Source organism: Delphinus delphis, chromosome 6, assembly GCF_949987515.2.
Source record: "Delphinus delphis chromosome 6, mDelDel1.2, whole genome shotgun sequence".
Classification (NCBI taxonomy): Eukaryota; Metazoa; Chordata; class Mammalia; order Artiodactyla; family Delphinidae; genus Delphinus; species Delphinus delphis.
Genome location: NC_082688.1, coordinates 24,241,475 through 24,262,531, shown reverse-complemented (window position 1 = coordinate 24,262,531; position 21,057 = coordinate 24,241,475). Strand labels below are relative to the sequence as shown.

Below are 21,057 nucleotides of genomic sequence, written 5' to 3'. Positions count from 1 at the left end.
GCCTACTAATGCAGGGGACACGGGTTCGAGCCCCGGTCTGGGAGGATTCCACATGCCGCAGAGCAACTAGGCCTGTGAGCCACAACTACTGAGCCTGCGCGTCTGGAGCCTGTGCTCCGCAACAAGAGAGGCCGCGATAGTGAGAGGCCTGCACACCGTGATGAAGAGTGGCCCCTGCTTGCCACAGCTAAAGAAAGCCCTCGCACAGAAACGAAGACACAACACAGCAAAAATAAATTAATTAATAAACTCAATTTGTTTAGTTAAAAAAAAAAGTAGATTTTTTAAATTCATCTGTTTATGGTTAGAGTGGAAAAGAGAATTTTTATTTAGTTACATTTTTCTACTCTAAACAGGTGAATTTTTTAAATCTAATTTTCTTTAATAAATTTATCATGTCTAAAACTAATCTGTTTTACCTTCTGCCTGGAATTCTCATCTCTTCATTCTTAACCTAGATAAAAATTAAAACCCTATTCATCTTCAAGTCCTTACATAAATGTTTCTTTCTCAGAAAGGCCTTCTTAGATCACACAATTTAGATTAGACCCTCTTCTTACCCTAACCTTTTCTCTAAGTAATCATCCTAGTTTGCAATTACATACGTACTTTTGATTTTTGTTGTTGTTGTTATTTAAAGCCTATTTTCCTCACTAGGTCTTGGTAAGCTCTGTGAAGGCTGGGATCACATTTATTCTGCTCACCACTGAATGCACAATACCTGGCACAGCAAATGGAAGGTAGCAGGTATTCAACTCTTTGAATGAATAAATCAGTTAAATGTCAATCTCTTCATGAAGCTTCTTGATTCCTCTAGATAAATACAAATTCAACCTCCTTTAAACCCTCTCAACACATGATCTGTACTTTGTACTCGTTTCACACCTTCCCACATTTTTCTACATTGCAAAATTCTTACAGGCAAAGATTTTATCTTATTCATCTTTAGATTTTCGGTGCCCGGCATATAAAAGGTACTCAGTGACAACTGCTAAAAAAGTGAATGAATGAACAATACATCTGACATGCAGAATCAGAGATCCAAGTGCTTGTGAAACATGTGAAAGGTGCTAACTGCAAATTTAAGTATTGATAGAACTGGATGCCCAACACAGACAGCGCTTCCTCACAGAAACTCTTTATATTGCATGTTGGGCTTAAAATTTAATTCTGAAGCCATCTACACTTCAGATTAGATATCACATAGACAATTCAAACTAAACACAAAATACTGCTTTTATCCCTGACACCATTCTACCATAGTTAAGTTTTCCTGTTAATATGAGCATTTGCAATATTGTGATGCCAAGAAAATATGAGGGAAATCTGTGATTTATACTACATTCATAAATCAATCTCTTCACAAGGAAGCAGACTGCTGGACCCTCTCAGGCACATTCACCCTTCTTCATCTTTACTGCCTAAGCTTTTGTCCATGATTTCCAGATTTGTTCTATCCATGCTGTATGTTGTAAACCATGTTAAATACTTTTTTGACATATCCTAGGCCTAAGAAATAAATAAATGGTGCCAGAGACATGTCTCAGGGCTCTACCTTTCAAATCTGTAATCCACGCTCTAGAAGAGATTGGGTGCACACCTCCTGTGTTGTACCACTTCTGTCAGTCCTTGCCACTCTTGCCCAAATAACTCCCACGTTTGAAGTGCACCAGCAGCCTGTTTAAGGCTCTTAAAGGGGCTGCCCGCCAGTCTGAGACCAGGAATCTGTGCGAAAGTGAAAAATCTTTCACCTGCCAGCTGGATCTACCCTGGTCTTCATTGCATCTAAACCTCAATACGTTTTCTAAATCCTTGTGTCTATAAATCAGCTGTCCTCAGAGTTAAGAACTGTTCACATCTGAACGGCTCCAGCAGTAAGACTCAGGTTCCAAGAACCTCTAGGCTTGGTTGAACCTCTGCTCTTCACTCTGAAGAAGGATTTTGGGGAGGAATTTTCCAGAGGTGAGTCTGGTGGAAGAGTGGGGACGACAGGGTGAACTAGTGATGGTGATGGTGGCAGAATCCAGACTGGCCAGGATGAGAAACAACAGGCCTAGAATACCGTGAGTGCTTATGGGAAGGATGCTTTGGCCAAGTAGGGGGCAGAAAAGGAATGAGACACCCTTGGCCCACTCTGGACCACATTCACACTCCTGGTGGTGACGGCGCCTGCCACAACTCTCAGGGCTCCAGGGAAAAGCTATTACAGAAGATTTACTTTGATGAAATAAAGCTCTTACAGCTTCAATCCACACAGAAATTAACTGCTGCAGTTCCATCCTGGCCTGAGCTGACAGTTCCAAGATGCGTTCCCTGTGCTCGTGGCTGGTATAGGCACAATCAGTAAAGTCCTCTGTGCGCTCCAAGAGGGCGTCCAGCATCGCAGAGAGAGTCTCTTTTGACTGAAAATAAAGATTCTCCCGAAGAGTTTCAATATTCATCTGAGAACAAAAAGCATATACATCCACATGAGTCAACATTCCCACCTAACCAGATGGGCTGTACTTTCTCCCAGGGCCCAGGAAGACGCTAGCAATTTCTTTCCCTGTCTGAAAGCTCAGGAGAAATACAGCACCCAGGGATGACTTTATTGTCCACTAACCCAGGAGGACACATTGCTTGAGAGCCACCAATGGCCGTGTGGAGCTTTATTACTATAGTCGTTAACAAAGCATTTCTACAAGATCAATGAATACTAAGGCAGAAGGAGCATTATCATGTAGCAACTGGTAGGAAAAATGAACCAGCTTCCAGGTAAAGGATTTGTATCTGACAAAATGCCAAGGCACAGTCCTGGAAGATGTTACAGCCAAAAATGAATGTGTTGAGCCCAGGGGGAATGGTGTGGAAGGTATGGGGTATAGAAGGGACTAGGAAAAGCATCAATTTTTCCTTCATTAATTCAGCAAAACTAGTCTCCCTACATTTTGTCTTATGTCCCCAACAGTACCTCCCTGACCAAAACATTCTCTACCAGGGGACCTCAATCATCTTTCTAAAATGTACCTCTTCAGATATTGCCACCTCCCTCTAATTGGCTCAACACCTATGAAACCAAGCCCAAACTTGTACCGCATAACATAAAACCTTCCAGGGTCTTGTCTTTACATATCTTTCTAACAGTCTATTTCATCTCTCTGAGTTCCTAAACCTTCTTTCACTTCAGCCAGCCTGTGCTTAGAGTTCCCTGAAGGTGTGACGAACACATGTTCACTAGTACAATTTTCTCTCTCTCTCAGCTTTCTGAGATATGCTATGTCACTTCAACCTTATTTAACCTCTAGCCCTTGAAATATGTCACAGAAACAACCTGGGCTGAGAGGCAGTAGGTGGTGATGATCATGATTGTGGGCACAATTCTTGCTCTGATAAGGATAACTTACACTTGTTTCACACTTCAAAGTCCTTTCACAACTATCATTCCAAATTAATCCTTACATATGACCCATTTTAACATGATCCCTGAAAATACCAAGATTTGGGAAGGTCGAGAGGCCACAGGGAAGTAATAGCTTCCCCTTCTCCTCCTGGCCCAAGTTATCTCCAGTAATCACTCTGTTCTATGGAGACAGGATTTTTCTTTTTTTTTTAAGCTAGGAAAGAACATGGATAAAAGTGAGGTATGGAATTGACAATGAGAACCTAAGAATTTGAGGATTTAAACAGAATTACAACATAAAAATCAGTCCACATACCATTTATGTTAAACTTTTTTATTTTCCTTTAAAGAGAACATATATATGTTTTTAAACAGCAACTTAGTAGAGTTTTTTTTTTGAAAGCCACTTATTTGCATGTTTTCATAAGATCTGTTCATATATTCGAAGTAACGAATAAAGTATCCAGTTTCCCTCTACAGATGCAAAGAAGATAACCACTGACAGTGAGACTGAGTCTATTCACGATCGCTTTGCTCTGCAGAATGCCTGCTGGCGAAGAGATCAGCAGCTGGAGCTGCCAGCAGCGGCCACAGGCACCACGCTGCCCTCAGTTAGCCTGGAACCAGAAATGCAGCGTCAAGAGGCCAAAGACCTGGCTCTACCCCTACTCGTTTCCTTATTATCCTTTGACCTTTGACATCTATCCCTTCAGCCTTAGCAAAAAGAGAGAATTAGAAAAATTATCTCTAAGATTCCTTTCAGTAATAAAAACTCTGAAAGAATGACTGGTCCCTGTAGCTTCCTCCCCCTCAGGAGGAGATGTGGGGTAGGACAGACAGCATATAAGCAGACTCAGAGGTGTAAACTGAAAGGTCATGGACTTTGGGATCAGAAAGTCCTGGTTCTAAACAAGGGTTCTACCACATATTAGCTTTCCTCCTCAAAAACATGGGTATAGTAATATGCATCTAAAAGGGAAGTTAGAGATTAAATGAGAAAATACTTATTGAGAGAGCATGATGCCTAAAAATAAATGTTCTTTCCATTACTTTCTTCCACCCCATGTTCCTACTTAGATGGAAAGAATACCATCCCTGTCACAGCCCTGACTACTAGAGAGGGAGGTAACCCTTAGCATATTAGAGAACTTCTCAGGGCCCTAGTTCTCCCACCTATTAAATGAGGGAGTTGTGTTAGACAATTCCCTGGGTCTTCCCGACTAGACACCACTCCTACTAAAGAGCACTGTCACCATCTCTGAGTTGTGATGAGTTCTGCCCTGAAACGGTGGGTATTCTGGAGTCAGGCTGCCAACTTTCAAATCCTAACTCTGGTACTTTCTAGCTAGCAAGTTACTTAATCTCTGTTTCTCAGTCTCCTCAACAGTATAATGGGAATAATAATAATAGTTCTTGTGAGATTGAGATATACACACACACACACACACACGCACACACACACACACACACACACGCACATTTAAAGCACAGAGCTGGCACAGAATAAGTGCTTGATAAATGTTAGCATGTATTATTGTTCATTTAAAAGTTTCAAGCATCATTAATGCTATCACTATTACTACAGTCTCAAAGTATCTATTCTATAGCGCAAGGAAGAGCAGGGATTCCAGCAGATTCCAGATCTGCTGTCTGTAATCAACCATGATGGTATGGCATTGCTCCAGAGCTGGGAAGGGAACCCTTCTAAACAGAGGACAAGAGGCTACAGCTAAACCATACAGCTGAACAGGGCCAGACCAGCTACTATAACCCTAGACCCATGTTCTCTGTACAAACTACCCTAAGCTTTATGTTACTGAGTATTAAGTTTGTACACTGTGGCACTGTTTTAAAGACAAATATCTGCCTTTGTGAAGCATCTATTCTAAAATATTAAACAAAACTATGGATACTACATATAATGATGCTTCTTTGAAATGGCAAGAAAAAAACAAAATATTTTCTCTCTATTCTTACCTTGAATTCCTTAATTCCAGTAAAAATACTGATAGATGAAATGTCAGTCTCTCCATTTGGTTTGCATTCGGTCACAATTTCAATTACCTTATCCAATGCCACTTTCATTCTGTCAAATACTCCTTCTTTGTTTTTATGGGCTGATTCACAGTTGGGATGCCTGAGACACGTCTTTGAAACAATTGAAAATTTTTATGTTAAGATTTGGCCCATATCATAATACACAAAATCTTACAGAGAATATGCCATGCTAATAAAAATGGTTCTTTACCAAAATCTCCCGTGTCCCTGGCTCACCCAGCTGCTTCTCCTCACTAAAAGTGGAAGTAGGATGAGTAAAAAGCGACAGCAAGGTTAAGTGAAAAAGGCAGAGTGCAAAACTGTATCTTTATACTTTAGTATGTTTACTTAAAATTTTTGAAAAAAAAACAACAACTCTATATCTTCATCATGATTAAAACTTCTAAAATGTTGCCTAATATGTGCAAGAGCTAAAAAAAGAATGAGGAAAAATGAACAGATGTCTTATGACTGTGGATGCATCTTTGACTTTTAAAAAATGATGTAAAGGAAAAACTACTCCAGGGCCTAGCTATGAACAGAGCCTTCCAAGCAGACTCCCGTGAATCCTGTTTCTGTGGCTTCACTGATCCTAGCATCAAGGCAATATACCGAGCAGAAAAGGCAATCCTAAACAAACTGCTAATGAGATGTTTACTAGTTCTTTCTTGAATTGTACCAATTTGCTGGCCGACTGCTGTTTGAAATTACGAGCTCTTGATTGACAATTTTGTTAAAAGTAGAATAAGGACTTAGAGGTATGAATTTACAGAATAAACAAGCTAAGGGCTGACTTAATACTCCACTGTTACTTAACAGATTCTAACTTGCGTAGCTTTTTCTAGAGCACATGTGCTGGCTCCCCAATGAGACTAGCAAAACCCCACAGGCAGTGACCGTGTGTGACAGGCCTCCATTCACAGCACTTAATAAGCCATTTTCTGCTTAGTTGCTCAAAGCTGACTCATAGATTACCTGATGTTTGGAACTGGGGATGGAAGTTAACATTCTTGTTAAAGAATAACTGAAATTTAACTATTATAGCCCATATTCCAATTTATCACTTTCATCTTTTTAATGTGTAAAATACATAAATTAGATGCATTTAATCAGGTTTTTTAATTAATTTACAACACAGTAAAACAAAAATTTTCTTACCTTTGAAGCTGTGAGAAGCATCATTGTACACTTTTCAAGAACTGCCCTAGCTGCTGCCATTTTTGCCTTTTTCTTTTCATCTTTCAAATCCTAAACATGGAATAAAATCACTGAGCAGTCTAGGATCATGTAAACAACTCAATTTTTTGAGAAATAATTTACTCCATAATAGCAATACTCAGCAATTAAGTAACATTGTTTTAAAAAAGTGACAAAGTAGAAAAAAACCCAGAATAAATGTTTTATAAAATGTCACCACTTCAATGTAAATGTATCAACACAATAGAGTAGAAAGAAACAGCTGCCCTTACTAAGGGCAGCACAGCCAGGAACTGAGACCTAGGGAGAGGCTGCCATGTGGCTCATGTTCTGGTGGCCTGCACACCTGACATTCTGCCCATGTAAACACACCTCATTCCCAACCAGAAACAACCATCCTATGCTTTACTTAATTAAAAGCGACTTATTTACTGAGCATTTGTAGACTATTATTTCCTTCAAAATAGACACTTACAGCCAACTCTTTCAGGGATCATGTGATTAATCCCATCTAAGTGCATATTCATCTCAAGTTTTTTGTTGCTGTTGTTGTTGTTTTAATCCTAAACTTAGCCAATATGCTGCTCTAAAATGTTCTTAAGATGTTTCTTGGGCATATAATTTTCCCCAACTAGAATATAAACTCTGAAGTAGGCACTGTATTTGGGTTTGTTTTTTTTTTTCATTTGGTTTCTCTTCATATAGCCCTTGATATGAATGTGTGCTATCACAGAAGATCTCCAAATATTGCTGATTAAATCTACAACCAAATACTCTCATAATAGTTTGGTAACCATCTAAATCAGGGGTCAGCAAAAATTTTCAATAGAAGGCCAGATAATAAATTTTTGAGGCTTTCTGGTTCATTTGGTCTCTGAAACAACTACTTAATTTTGCCAGTGTATCATGAAAGCTACCCTAGACAATACATAAACAAATTAATATGGGTGTGTTCCAATAACTTTACTTATGGATGATGAAATTCGGATTACATAAAATTTTCACCTGTCATATTAGTCAATTTTTTTTCTCACTTGTCAGTTGGATGAAAAGGCTTTTCTTACAAATAACAAGGACCTAAAGTATGAAAGTGATTTCCTTTTATTTGTTTTAATAAATGGGAGTGGATTCAAAGTTACCCCTGTAATAATATCACTCTCATTTACTTGCATCCCAATACAGCTTTCTTTAATAGGAAAGAAAGAAGCAAAGTTACATCTAGTAAATGAGAAACTGCAAAAAACTCCAAAGCTAATTCAGGTCACAAGGTAACATTCCAAAGGACTGTATCCTACATGTGATTATCATCCATTAGGAGCATCTTTCAAAAATAAAGGTTGAGGTCACTTCTAAAATTTCCATCCATTCCTTGTCTTTAACATACTGGACAGGACTTCTAGCAAAAAAACCTGTGGGTCTACTTGACAATGCATCAAGTGTGTATACATAACACTTGTAAGCCATACATTACACCATAGATTGTATGGTGATAGCAAGTGATCCAAAAAGGTGGCATCTCAATCTGTTAGAGGGCTGGTCCACAGGACGAAACACAGGCCTCATTAAACCCAGATGTCCAAGAAGCACTAAGTGAAGCATGTAACCCAGCCTGCCACTTTCCAGGCCAATACCCACCTTCCAACTCCAGCTACAACCAGGAAAGTTCACGCCCCAAACCATGGCCTATGGGACTATACCAAAGCATCTCAAGAAGTGATCAATTATATATTTAACTTGACAGGATAAACACATGCACAAGTACCCCAACAACAAGAAAAAGTCAATCCTGGATTTGACATGGTTTTCCACCTCCCTAAACTTCAGAACTTACAGTCTGAATTGGGGAACAGACCCACAAAGACCTAATATCATGGTGCGGTTTGAAAACTACAGGCTTTAGAATCAGACATAATTGAGTTCAACCTGCTAGAAAAGTGACCTTGGGAAACTTTATTATCTTCTCAAGTTCAGTTTCCTCATGTGTGAAACAGTAATAACAATATCTACCTTACACGGATGTTCTGAGAATTAAATGAAATCATGAATATTAAGTAGCTAACATATAGCCAATGCAAATCACCCAATGCTTGGGTTATTACTATTAATCTAATATAGAACAATTATAGAAAGATATAATAACAGAATAATATATAACAAATTACAAAAAGAATAATAAGAGATATATAACAAAATACTATCAGGATATGTATGATGACTCATTTATTTGCCTGAGCCCTTGTAGAAGAGTCAAATGGAAAGTTCTGTGAAAGAGGAAGTACTTTAATTGGGGCTTGAAGGCAAGTATGACCTTTCCCAGTGTGTGAGGTGGGAAAATATTTAACTGTTATCTGTGAGCAAAAAAAGGCATACAGATCTATTTACTTTATCCTGGCTTATTTATGAAAGGCTTTCAAGAGCAAGGTTATAGATTTAACAAGCAAAAAAAACAACCCAAATGATCACAAAGATCACACCTCTATCCAAATTGAAAAGTATAAATGTATTTCAAGATTTTGTAAACACATACATTTTGTCTATCTCCAGTAAGATGTGCAAACTCCACCATTTCATTTCCAAATTGACTGAATATTTGGACAAACTCTTGAAAGTTGTTCACTTTCTCCAGTCTTTCCATAGTCGCAAGAACCTGCAAAACAGACATTATTTTATTATCAGGTTTAGATGTGAAAGAGACTGAGACATCAAACCTGAGCCAAGAGAGGAACAAAAGAGAAGTTCTAAATTCTAGGGGGAAGTTGAGAAAGAGTCCGAGGAAAAGACAGAGAAGAAAGGACTCAGAAAAGTAGATGCAGATTCAAAGGTTAGAATCATCTAGGGAATGATTTCTTTTTAGGATGGGAAGACTTGGGCTTACTTGAAAATTAAAGGAAAAAGTAAAGGAAATGACTAAATATGCAAGAGATCATTTATGCAGCAAGGTCTGGAGAAGGCGGGAATGTGCAGGACTAAGGTAATCAAATCTTCATAGATGTAGGAGGCGGATGGGGATAAAAGATGATACACAGAAGCTTTAAGGTTCAGTGAACCAGAACTGGGGGAACCCCATCCTCCTCAGAAAAGTGGAAGGAAGGTCACCCGCATAGTAAGGAGTGGAAAGGGCGATTAGGGACTTCAAGAGTAGGAAAAGTTTGCATCAGTCAGAAACTGCCTGTGGTGAATCAGTTAATTGCCAAGAAGCTTTGGGCAGCCAGGAGTAGATAGAGAGCATGTTTGTAACACAGTCAACAGAGAACGTTATGTATTTTCTTGATATTTAGAAGTAAAGTAAATAGATGTGAAACATATTTTCAAATACTTTTCTCTAAAATAACAGTACTGGATTAGTTTTAGTCAGACCAAGATAGGTAAGGAAAACACAGATAGCCTGTGTTTACTTATTTTTAATGAGGATATGATGGATATTTGGCATGTTAATCTGCCCCAGCAGCTCAGGAAGCCTAGGCAATTAACGTAGATAAGGCAGATTGCCACCACTGAGCAGAACCTCCGTCTTCCAAAGAGACGAAGGTTTGTTCCTATTCCTCTAGCACTGTCCGATTCACCTCTCCAATTTCTTTTTCTCTTTAAACTTACACTTTTCAATTCACTCAATACTAGCCAGGTAGTTTTGCCCTCAGATCAGTGGGAGGATCCCTTCCCTGGCTGACTGCCCTCCTCTTTGCCTAGGGGATTATCCAGGGAAAGAAGTGATTGGGACTTCCCTAGTGGTCCAGTGGGTAAGATTCCACGCTCCCAATGCAGGGGGCCCGGGTTCATCCCTGGTCAGGGAAATAGATCCCGCATGCATGCCGCAACTAAGAGTTTGCGTGCCACAACTAAGAGGTCCACATGCCACAACTAAAAGATCCCACATGCCACAACGAAGATCCCGCCTGCCACAACTAAGACTCGCAGCTATATAAATAAATAAATAAATAATTGTACACACCCTGGCTTCCCTGTTGATGGAGAAGCATGGCCATTATCTGAGAGACTGGAAGAAGTCTAGACTGGAAGAGTTAAAATCTATTCTCTAAATTTTATGATTATTAATATTTAGGAACTTTGCATACAGAAATTTTATAATGTGGATAATTGTGGTTTCAGGTAATTGAGCTTCTTCTGAAGCATATAAATTGTTACTGTCTGACTTGGGGGAAAAAAGGCACTTAGGAATTCAGTTTTTTTTTTTTTTTTTTTTGCTGTTCGCGGGCCTCTCACTGCTGTGGCCTCTCCCATTGCAGAGCACAGGCTCCGGACGCGCAGGCTCAGCGGCCATGGCTCATGGGCCCAGCCACTCCGCGGCATGTGGGATCTTCCCGGACTGGGGCATGAACCCGTGTCCCCTGCATTGGCAGGCGGACTCTCAACAACTGCGCCACCAGGGAAGCCCGGAATTCAGTATTTTTATCAGCTAGGTTTCTACTACATACATTGTCATGGTGTTCAGCTTTTCTTCCCACATTTGTACACATGAAAAGTTTTCACCAATAAACCTCAACAAGTAGATAATGGTTTTCTGAGAAGAAATGTTATTTGCATTCAAAAGTTTGAGCCCAGTATATACATTTAGGAATTACAGGTATAGATGAAGCATCACTTTTAAACTGTAGACAATTCGAATAATAAACAATTAAAACAGATAAGCATTGCTGAATTACCTGCAGTTAACCTAAAAAAAAAAGAAATAACTTTTTGAACAACCCTGAAAGACACAAGTAGAAACATTAGAAAGGTAAGTACCTTATTTCTTGACCTTATTATCTGCTTAATGACTACTCGGTCTGCCAGCAATAACACTTTTGTCACTGAAGAAAGAAGTAATCTTGCAGCTTTTATAACTCCTGTTTTATCTGTAAAAATTGTGATCTGGCCATCAGATTCTGGACGATTCAAGCTGCTCATATCTGTAAGCGCTGCAATTGTTTCTCCTAAGAAGAAAGGCAAAGGGTGGGGGGTGGGGGGTTAAACTGGGAATAAGTCACACAAATTAAAATCCAGACTTTAATCTTTAAGGTAATGTGCTCAATGGGCAGAAACTCAACTTCGGAGTCTTATTTCAGGAATAAGAAATAGCTTCTTCTTAATGAACCTAAGGATTATCATATAAGGTTCTCTAATGGCAAAATAATGGTACATTCCTAAGAATTGTGGAAAACTGTTACATTCATCGAGTTTGAAAAATATTATAACTTTTGTTTCCAGCGGTACGGCAAACTACATGATCCCAAAAGCCTCCTGCTCTATAAGGTCAAGAAAGAGAGATCCCAGGAACCAATAACCAAGGAAGAACCTAAAAGCAGAGAAGTAAGCAGCTGCCCAGGCTTTGGCTAGGGCTGAGGGGGTAGAGGGAGCATCAGGGGGGCAGGGGTGGGGGTGGGTGTCACTGCCCATCTCCACAACCTGAAGGGGTTTGGGTTTTTATGGATATGCAGGGAGAGAAGACAAGACTTTGGGCCCCAGCAGGAGACATCCTCAGTGAAAAGTGGGCCTAGAAAAAACATCCCTCGGGCTTCCCTGGTGGCGCAGTGGTTGAGAGTCCACCTGCCGATGCAGGGGACACGGGTTCGTGCCCCGGTCCGGGAAGATCCCACATGCCGCAGAGCGGCTGGGCCCGTGAGCCATGGCCGCTGGGTCTGCGCATCTGGAGCCTGTGCTCCACAACGGGAGAGGCCACAACAGTGAGAGGCCCGCGAACCGCAAAAAAAAAAAAAAAAAAAACAGTCTCTTCTTCATTGTTGCTATGAAAATCTTTTGATTTCTGTAATAGCAATTATCCACCAATAAAACAATTCAAATATTTCTTGTCCCCCCAAATTAAACCAGACTGTAACTTCTTCCCAAACCTTACTGTTTAAATTTAAAAGTGTAAAAAAATAAACTTTTCATCATCTTGTAATGTTCAAGATCATTTTTAAGTCGTAAATAAGTCTGAGTACATAATGGATTGATTTTCTCACAAAAGCCCTCTTGTCAATATTATTACATACACCCAAGAGGTTAAGGATCTCGAGAAAAATTATCTGAATTTTAATGGACATATCACAAGGTATGACATAATGAGTCAGGATTCAGGAAGATTAGTCTGATAGAAGCATATAAAATGGACTAGAAAGGAGAGATTCAGAGCCAGGCTACTAACCAGGCAGCTATTTTAATTGTGAGTGTGAAGCAGTAAGGAACTTACTAGGATGACAGCCATAGGAATATAAAAAAGATGATTCGGGAGATACTGAGGGAACAAAATATAAAGTTAGGACCTTAACAGTGATATGAAGGAAAGGAAAAGTGAAAAAAATGGCTTCAAGGTTGTAAACCTAAGTCACTTAAAAAAGTCAGAAGGGCATGGGAAGGGAGATGATAAATTTAGTTTCAGACAATCGGAATTTGAAATGATACAGGAAAACCCAAAAGATAAGCCATCACATATGGAGTGGTTACATAACATGACAACAGCTGAAGTTCTACTAACAGACGAAGTCTGTGGTAGCCAGCCTCCAAGATGGCTCCCAATGGTCCCCACCTCCTGGTATTTTCATCCTTGTGTTCTCTCCTCCCACAGGATACCAGGGTTGGTATGGCAGAAGTGACAGTATGCTACACCCAACCTTAGGTTGTTAAAGACTCTGAGGTTGCCATCTTGGTTGCTCTCTCTGAGGGAAGCCATTTACCATGTTGCACGCAGCCACTACTGCAGAGAGGTATACATGGGGAGAATCGGAGGCCTCTGGTCAAGAGCCAGCAAAAATGTGAAGCTTGCCAATAACCAAGAGAGGGAGCTTGAAAGCAGATCCTGCAGTCCAGTCAAACCTGCAGGCCCAGCCAACACCCTGAGTGCAACCTCATGAGAGACGCTGACCCAGAACCAGCTGGTTAAGCTACTCCCTGATTTCTGACCCTCAGAAACTATGTGAGGGAATAAAATGTTTGTGGTTTTAAGTTGCTAAGTTTGGGTTAATATGTTACACAGCAATAGGTAACTAATACAAAGTTTATATAGCAAATATGAAGAGAAAAAAGAGGTTAGAATTAAACTTTAACGTACAGAGAAAGGAGCAAGAGGAAAAGTATCACTTTGTCATAGCAAGAAGTATAAAAATGTTTCCTCTGCACCCCTGGAAAATGTTACTTTTTCCAGTAGCTCTCAGTCATCAGAGATATTACATACGAGCTTGCCCATATGGCGTTATTTAACCTTTCCTTTTTCTGACTAAACCCCAGGCATTTAGCCCTAAGTATGTGGGACGGTAACATTTGGTTAGCTCCACCAACAAAGTTAAATGCTTCCTTAACATTATAAAGTTGTTCCAAGTATAGACTGTTCAGAAACTAGTCCCCTGGAAAAGTCACAAAGCTGCCTTATAGTTTCATGGTTGTCATTTTTTAACTTGTTATATGTAACTAGTTAGTGTTATGTCTTAAAGCAAAAACTCAAAGTCGGTCAAATACAAATATTTATTGAGTGCCCACAGAAAATGTAAAACTTGACTAGAAGCCAAGTAAAAAGTAAAAACAGTTGCGGGGTGGACAAAATGGGTGCACTCAAAAGGTACAAACTTCTAGTTATAAGCTAAATAAGTCATGGGATGTAATGCACAGCCTGGCAACCATAGTTAATAATACTGTATTGCATATTTGAAAGTTGCTATAGAGTAAATCTTAAGTTCTCACTGCAAGAAAAAAAAAATCTTGTAACTATGTGTGAATGTTAACTAGACCTACTGTGGTGATCATTTCACAATATATACAAATATCTAATCATTACATTGTATACCTGAAACTAATAAAATGTTGTGTGTCAAATATACCTCAATTAGAAAAAAGTAAAAACACAATGCAAAAGTTCAACACAGGGAATGAAAAGTTAGAAATAATCATTACAATGACAACTAATATTTATTGAGCACTTTTTATGTGCCAAATGCATACATGCATTATGTCAAAACACTGCTATAAACACTAATATCCCCACTTTATAGATTAGAAAACTGAGGTTTAAAAAAGTTTAGTAGCTTGCCCAATATCACACTGCTAGCAAGTGGAAGAGTTGGGATTGACTCCAAAGCCACAGTTCTTTATCACTACTTTACATTATTCCCCTCAAGTGAATATTAAATGGTCCAAAGGAGAAAATGACTACTATGAGCTGAGTGGGCTAGAAACATTCCAGGAGTGACTTAAGTCTTAAATTTGTATATGTTAAGAGAAAATAAGGCTTCCATATCCTACAACTCCAGGAGGCACCATTCTCATTATATTATCTGAGTGACCGTAAGAGGCAGTTCTCAAGAGGGAAAGAGCACTTCACGTGAGAAGAGACAACAGGAGCAGCCCATGACACCAGACAGCATCCAAAAGACACCTGCATGGAGCTCCTAGGCTTACAGGACTTGCAGGGCAGCACAGTCTACTGGAGCTGGGGTAGGTGTACACATCCTCTTCTCACCTTACACTGAGCACAGTGACATGCTACGAAGCCAATAAGGTGAGGACTCAGGCTGCCCTTTCTTTTAAAAACCCTTACTCTTGCTTTAATTAAGGGTCTGCTTAAGAAACAGTAACATGAAAAACATCTCTACGTTTTCTGTTGAATTGTCCACGGCATTATGTAATAATGTCTCTTGTATAAGTGCCCACACAATTTAGTTCCAGGAAAAAAAGTCACTTTCCTCTTGACAAGCTGGTTTGTTTCCTTTCAACAAACAATGAGAATTATATAACCCCTTCTTTCCCACATTTCTTGTCCTGCTTTCCAGGAAGTACAAAGATAAATTTCATGTTTAATTAGAGTAACAATGTTGGCCAAAGTTTCTAGTATATTTATTTTCATCTCCTATTTTAATGGGTTTATTAAACATGTGTTTAATTGTTAACTATTTTACATCTCTCTCTCTCTCTTTTTTTTTTTTGGCTACACCCTACGGCTTGCAGGATCTTAGTTCCCCGACCAGGGATTGCACCCGGGCCACAGCAGTGAAAGCACCGAGTCCTAACCACTGGATCGCCAGGAAATTCCCTTAAATCTCTTTTAATATGTAGGCAAAACATAAATTATGAATAGAATAAGGCCATCCCCCTTCCCTACATAAATCTATTCTATATCTTAGTGATGGCTAGAAACCCAAGAGTCAAGTCAGAATCCTCCCTTTGCTTTAGCCAATAACCAAGTTCTATCATTTAATCATCTCAGTGAATATTTAGTGTACTCTTTCTGGTTTTCATATCCCTAACACACTGTCTTGGTTTAGCCTGGTTTACTGGAAAAGCTTCCACATTAATCTCTCTGCCTTTAGTCTCAACTCTCTCTCAATCAACCCTCATTTGTTCATTTCCTCCGTACTACCAGAAAGATTTCTAACACAAATTTATTGTCTTTCAGCTGGCCCCAAATTCCTCAATCTATCAAGTATAGAATAGTACCTGAAGTCATTCATATAACATTAGGGCCATGTATTGCCTGGTTGGCTCCTCCACATTACTTGGCCTTATCTCACCCACTCCCTTCCCCCCATGATGACCCTCCAAACATACCTGCTCCTCTCTCAGGGTTGCCCATCTCAATTAAGAGTACCACCATTTACCCATCAAACCTTGGAGTTATCCATGACTCTTCTTCCCATCACATCCCACATCCAAACTATCAGCAAATCCTACCAGCTCCACCTTTTCAATATAACCAAATGCAACTCCTTTTCACCACCTCAAGTGCTATCACTGGGTCTAAGTCACCATCGTCTATCACCTGAACCACTACAACAGCCTCCTAACTGGTCTCTGATTTCACCCCCATACCTCCTAAAATCTATTCTCCCTACAGCAGCCACCAGGGATCCTTTTAAAATATAAATGAGATTATGTCACCATCCTGCACAAAATCTTCCACTAGCCCCACTGTGACACTTAGAACACGGCCCAAAGTTCCTATCTTTGCCTAGAAAGCCATACCTGTTCTTGCTCTTCTCCTTGCCTGGAATGTCCTTCCCCCAGATATTCATATAGTTGGGGTCCTCACTTCACTGCAGTCTCTGCTTCAGTGTTACTTCCTTAGAGAGATTTCCTGACTCCACCCCCCGATTTCAGTAGTTCTCAACTGGGGGGGGGGCCATTTTGATCCCTCAGAGGACATTTGGCAATGTCAAGACATTTTTGGCTGTCACAATGGGGGAAGAAGGGATTTACAGGCATCTGATAGGTAGAAGTTAGGGACTGTACAATGCTCAGGGCAGCCCACACCCCCAACAAAGAATTATCAAGCCCAAAATGTCAACGGCATCAAAGTTGAAAAACCCTGCCCTCCCTAAAATATACCTCCTTTGGTCTCCTAACCCTTATTCTGCTTTACCATTTTCTCCATGATAACTGTTGCCACCTGTCCTTATGCACATATCTATTTATTCATTTGTTTATGGTCTCCCTCACTAGAATGCAAGCTCCACGAGGGCAGACTATATACTGATTTCTATGTGGCTATATCCCTCTGGTCTAGAAGAATGCCTGGCATATGGCCAGCACTGAGTAAATATTTATTTAAAGAATAGGTGGATAAATGACACTTTAACAAAGCTGAATTATCTGTATCCGTCAAAACTCCCCAGGTTCTCTCAAACTTCTATGCCACCAGTTATAGACTTGTGAGACATCAGGAAATCTGAAGTCAGATTTGTCTGCTGTAGAGACAGGAACAGGCTTATTTTTATTTCCATTTCCTACGTGATGGCAAATAGGCTAATATGCTCCTTGACAGTAGAGTCCATGCCTCATGTTCCTTCTATACCTCTTGCATTCAATGGCTGATGGCCAGGATGGTGGGCTTCTACCCTGCCCAGTGAAAGAATTCAATGTTTCAGATTTAGGACTTAATCCAAGAGAAATTCAATATTCCTGGACGCTAATCTAGGGCTTTAATGACCCAGGCATCAGTAATAAAAGGGCTAAAACACAGTACACATCTTTACTCAAAATAAGACAATAATTTGTCATGATATCCAAAGCAAGAAAATTCGTATAAATAGGCTTTAACATACCTGCTTGTTTAGCTTCAATACAGGCAATACTTATTTCTTCTTTCAAGTCCCAGTTTTCATTGGCTATAGCTTCCCCTACTTTAACAAATCTTCCAACTGCCAAGTTTACGGCTTGTCCTACACGCTGAATTGCTTGCAGAGTTTTATCAGACTTTTTGGTATTATCTTTATGATTAATAAGTGTGGTGATCTAAAAATAAAAGATAAAAGCAATCTGCTTAAATTTTATCTCAATACTTTTTTTTAAAGCTGTATCACAATGGCCAAGAAAATTAAGCCCAGCATACTACACTAGCCTAATACACTAAATTAATTGATAGTTTTAATGCTTCAACCCAAAGACAACGAGCAAATCATCTTGCAACCCTCCTGAGGACAACATTTCCATTAATAACAATTCTAAGTTTACCTGAGGGCAGTTATCCAGGGCACAAAGTTCTATAAGCCCTCCAGACATTTCAACAAATCTTAAAGACAGGAGAAAAGTAGGAGAAGGTGGATCATTACATTCAAAGAATCCACATAAAACCAAAGCATGTCAGGTCTAGATTCCTCTACTGTGACTTGAGCTACTGCGAGAGCAGAGACAGCATCTTCTTCACCGCGCATTCCACTCCACTGCCTAGCACAGTGTGTAGGTTGTACAAAATGGTACATGAACCATACTTGTTTACACTTTAGAAGGACCACTATAATATCTATGTTTTATACTTCTCTCAGTTTTGTTGCAGACTCAAAGTAAACGAAATACCAAGACCTTTAACACTTGACTCCAGGCCCTGAAATAAAATATAAAAGGTGACAAGTTAAGCTGGTTGAAACAAATACAAATCTTCAAAATGTCCTAGAAAATCAGTACCTGAACTATAGTGACATATGAAAATATTTAAAGAATGTTACATGAAAAATATAAATCCCAAATGGTACATGTCCATTGTGTATAACTTTGAAATGATTTATATAAATATATTAACAAAGACCAGAATAGTGAATTAAGAGAAGAGGAAGGGACTTGCCCTTTGAGTGGCAACTACGTGCCAAGCACTTTATGTGTTATGGTATTAATAATTTAGAGTCAGGAAGGCCTGGGTTTGAGCCTTGGCTCTGCCATTACTAACTAAATGACCTAGGGAAATGTACTTAACCTCTCTAAATTTCCTCATCTATAATATTATCTTCCAAATTTTGAAAATTTCCTAGAATCCAGGTCCTGAGGATGCATCACTGAACAAGACTAACACAATCCTGCCCTTATTCTGTTTACAGTCTATCAACATAACAATAATCCAATTGTACAAAATATATTTGTTGCACACCTATCATATGTCAAACAAAATTCTAGGCAATGATGAAACAGCAATGAACAAGGAAGAAAAGGCCCATATTCTCATGGACCTTACATTCTAGTGGGGTGAGGGGAGACAAAATAATTACACACATAGGTTAAAAAAAAATTAATGTAAATGCTATGCAAAATATTAAAATAGGACAATGTGATAGAAAGTATCTGTGTAGCTACCTGAGATTAGTTGATCTTCCTTCTATGAAGGAAGTGTGATTGCTGGATCATATGGTAGTTCTATTTTTTAAATTTTTTGAGGAATCTTCATACTCTTTTCCATAGTGGCTGCACCAACTTACATTCCCACCAACAGTGCACAAGCATTCTCTTTTCTCCACATCCCCACCATCACTTATCTCATCTTTCTGATGACAGTCAATTTTAACAGATGTGAGGTAATATCTCATTGTAGTTTTGACTTGAATTTCCCTGGTGATTGGTGATTTTAAGCATTTTTTCATGTACCTGTTGGCCATCTGTATGTCTTTTGAAAAATGTCTATTCAATTCCTCTGCTCATTTTTAAATCAGATTGTTTGCTGTACAGAAGCTTTTTAGACTGATGTAGTCCAATTTGTCCATTTTTGCTTTTGTTACTTGTGCTTTTGATGTCATATCCCAAAATCATTGCCAAGACCAATGTCAAGGAGATTTTTTCCCTATGTTTTTGTCTAGGAGTTTTATGGCTTTGGGTCTTACACTTAAGTCTTTAATCCATTTCAAGTTAATTTTTGTGAGTGGTATAAGATAAGGGTCCCATTTCATTCTTTTACATGGGATTATCCAGTTTTCCCAAATCATTTATTGAAGAAGCTATCCTTTACCCATTGAGTATTCTTGGCTCCCTTGTCAAATATTAGTTTACTATGTATGCATGGGCTCTGGATTTTGTTCCAGTGGACCATGTGTCTATTTTAATGCCGGTCCCCTACTGTTTAATTACTATAGCTTTGTAGTATAGTTTGAAATCAGGAAGTGTGATGCCTCCAGCTTTTTTCCTGTTTCTCAGGATGTCTTGGCTAGTTGGGGTCTTGGTGCTTCCATACAAATTTCAGGATTGTTTTTCTATTTCTGTTAAAAATGCCATTGCAATTTTGATAGGAATTGCACTGAAGCTATAGATAGCTTTGGGTAGTATGGACATTTTAATACTAATTCTCCTGACCTATGAACATGGCTTATCTTTCCATTTACTTGTGTCTTCTTCAATTTCTTTCATCCAAGTTTTATAGTGTTCAATGTACTGATCTTTCACCTCCTTGGTTAAATTTATTCTTAAGTATTTTATCATTTTTGATGCTATTGTAAATGGTACCATTTTATTTCTTTTTCAGATACTTTGTTTTTAGTGTATAGAAACACAACACCAATTTCTGCATGTTGATTTTTTTAGCCTGCGACTTTAGGAATTTGTTTATTAGTTCTGACAGTTTTTTGGTGGAGTCTTTAGGATTTCCTTATATATAAGATCATGTTATCTGCAAATGGAGATAATTTTACTTCTTCCTTTCTGACTTTGATGCCTTTTATGCCTTTTTGTTGCCTGACTGCTCTGGCTAACACTTCCAGTACTATATTGAATAGGAGTGGTGAGAATGGACACCCTTGTCTTGTTCCTGACATTAGAGAAAAAGCTTTCAACATTTCACTGTTGAGAATGATGTTAGCTGTGAGCTTATAATATATGGCCTTTATTATGTTGAGGTACATTCTTTATATACTCAATCATGAAAGAATGTTAAAATTTTGTCAGATGCTTTTTCTGCACGTATTGTGATGATTATATAATTTTTCCTTCATTTTATTAATGTGGTGTATCACATTTATTGATTTGCGTATATTGAACCATCCTTGCAACCCAGGGATAAATCCCACTTGATCATGGTGTATGATCCATTTAATGTGCTACTGAATTCAGTTTGCTAGTATTTTGTTAATAATTTTTGCATCTGTATTCATCAGGGATATTGGCCTATAGTTTTTTGCTGTTGTTGTTTTGGTTTGGTTTTTTCCCTTATAGTGTCCTTATCTGGCTTTGGTATCAGGATAACGCTGGCAGAGACCACACTTTTAAGTACT

General features: G+C 39.0%; 1 protein-coding gene across 2 annotated transcripts in view; it reads right to left on the bottom strand.

Moving 5' to 3' along the window:
- The window catches only part of CTNNAL1 (catenin alpha like 1), a 58,867-nt gene that overhangs the window by 23,798 nt on the left and 14,012 nt on the right, over nt 1-21,057 (bottom strand). For both annotated transcript variants that reach the window (XM_060014366.1, XM_060014367.1), the window contains exons 2-7: nt 17,638-17,827; nt 11,357-11,544; nt 9,141-9,260; nt 6,575-6,664; nt 5,357-5,527; nt 2,241-2,441 (exon numbers count right to left, since the gene is read on the bottom strand). In XM_060014366.1, coding sequence (XP_059870349.1) covers nt 2,241-2,441; nt 5,357-5,527; nt 6,575-6,664; nt 9,141-9,260; nt 11,357-11,544; nt 17,638-17,827 — 960 coding nt within the window. The remainder of the gene's footprint in view (nt 1-2,240; nt 2,442-5,356; nt 5,528-6,574; nt 6,665-9,140; nt 9,261-11,356; nt 11,545-17,637; nt 17,828-21,057) is intronic.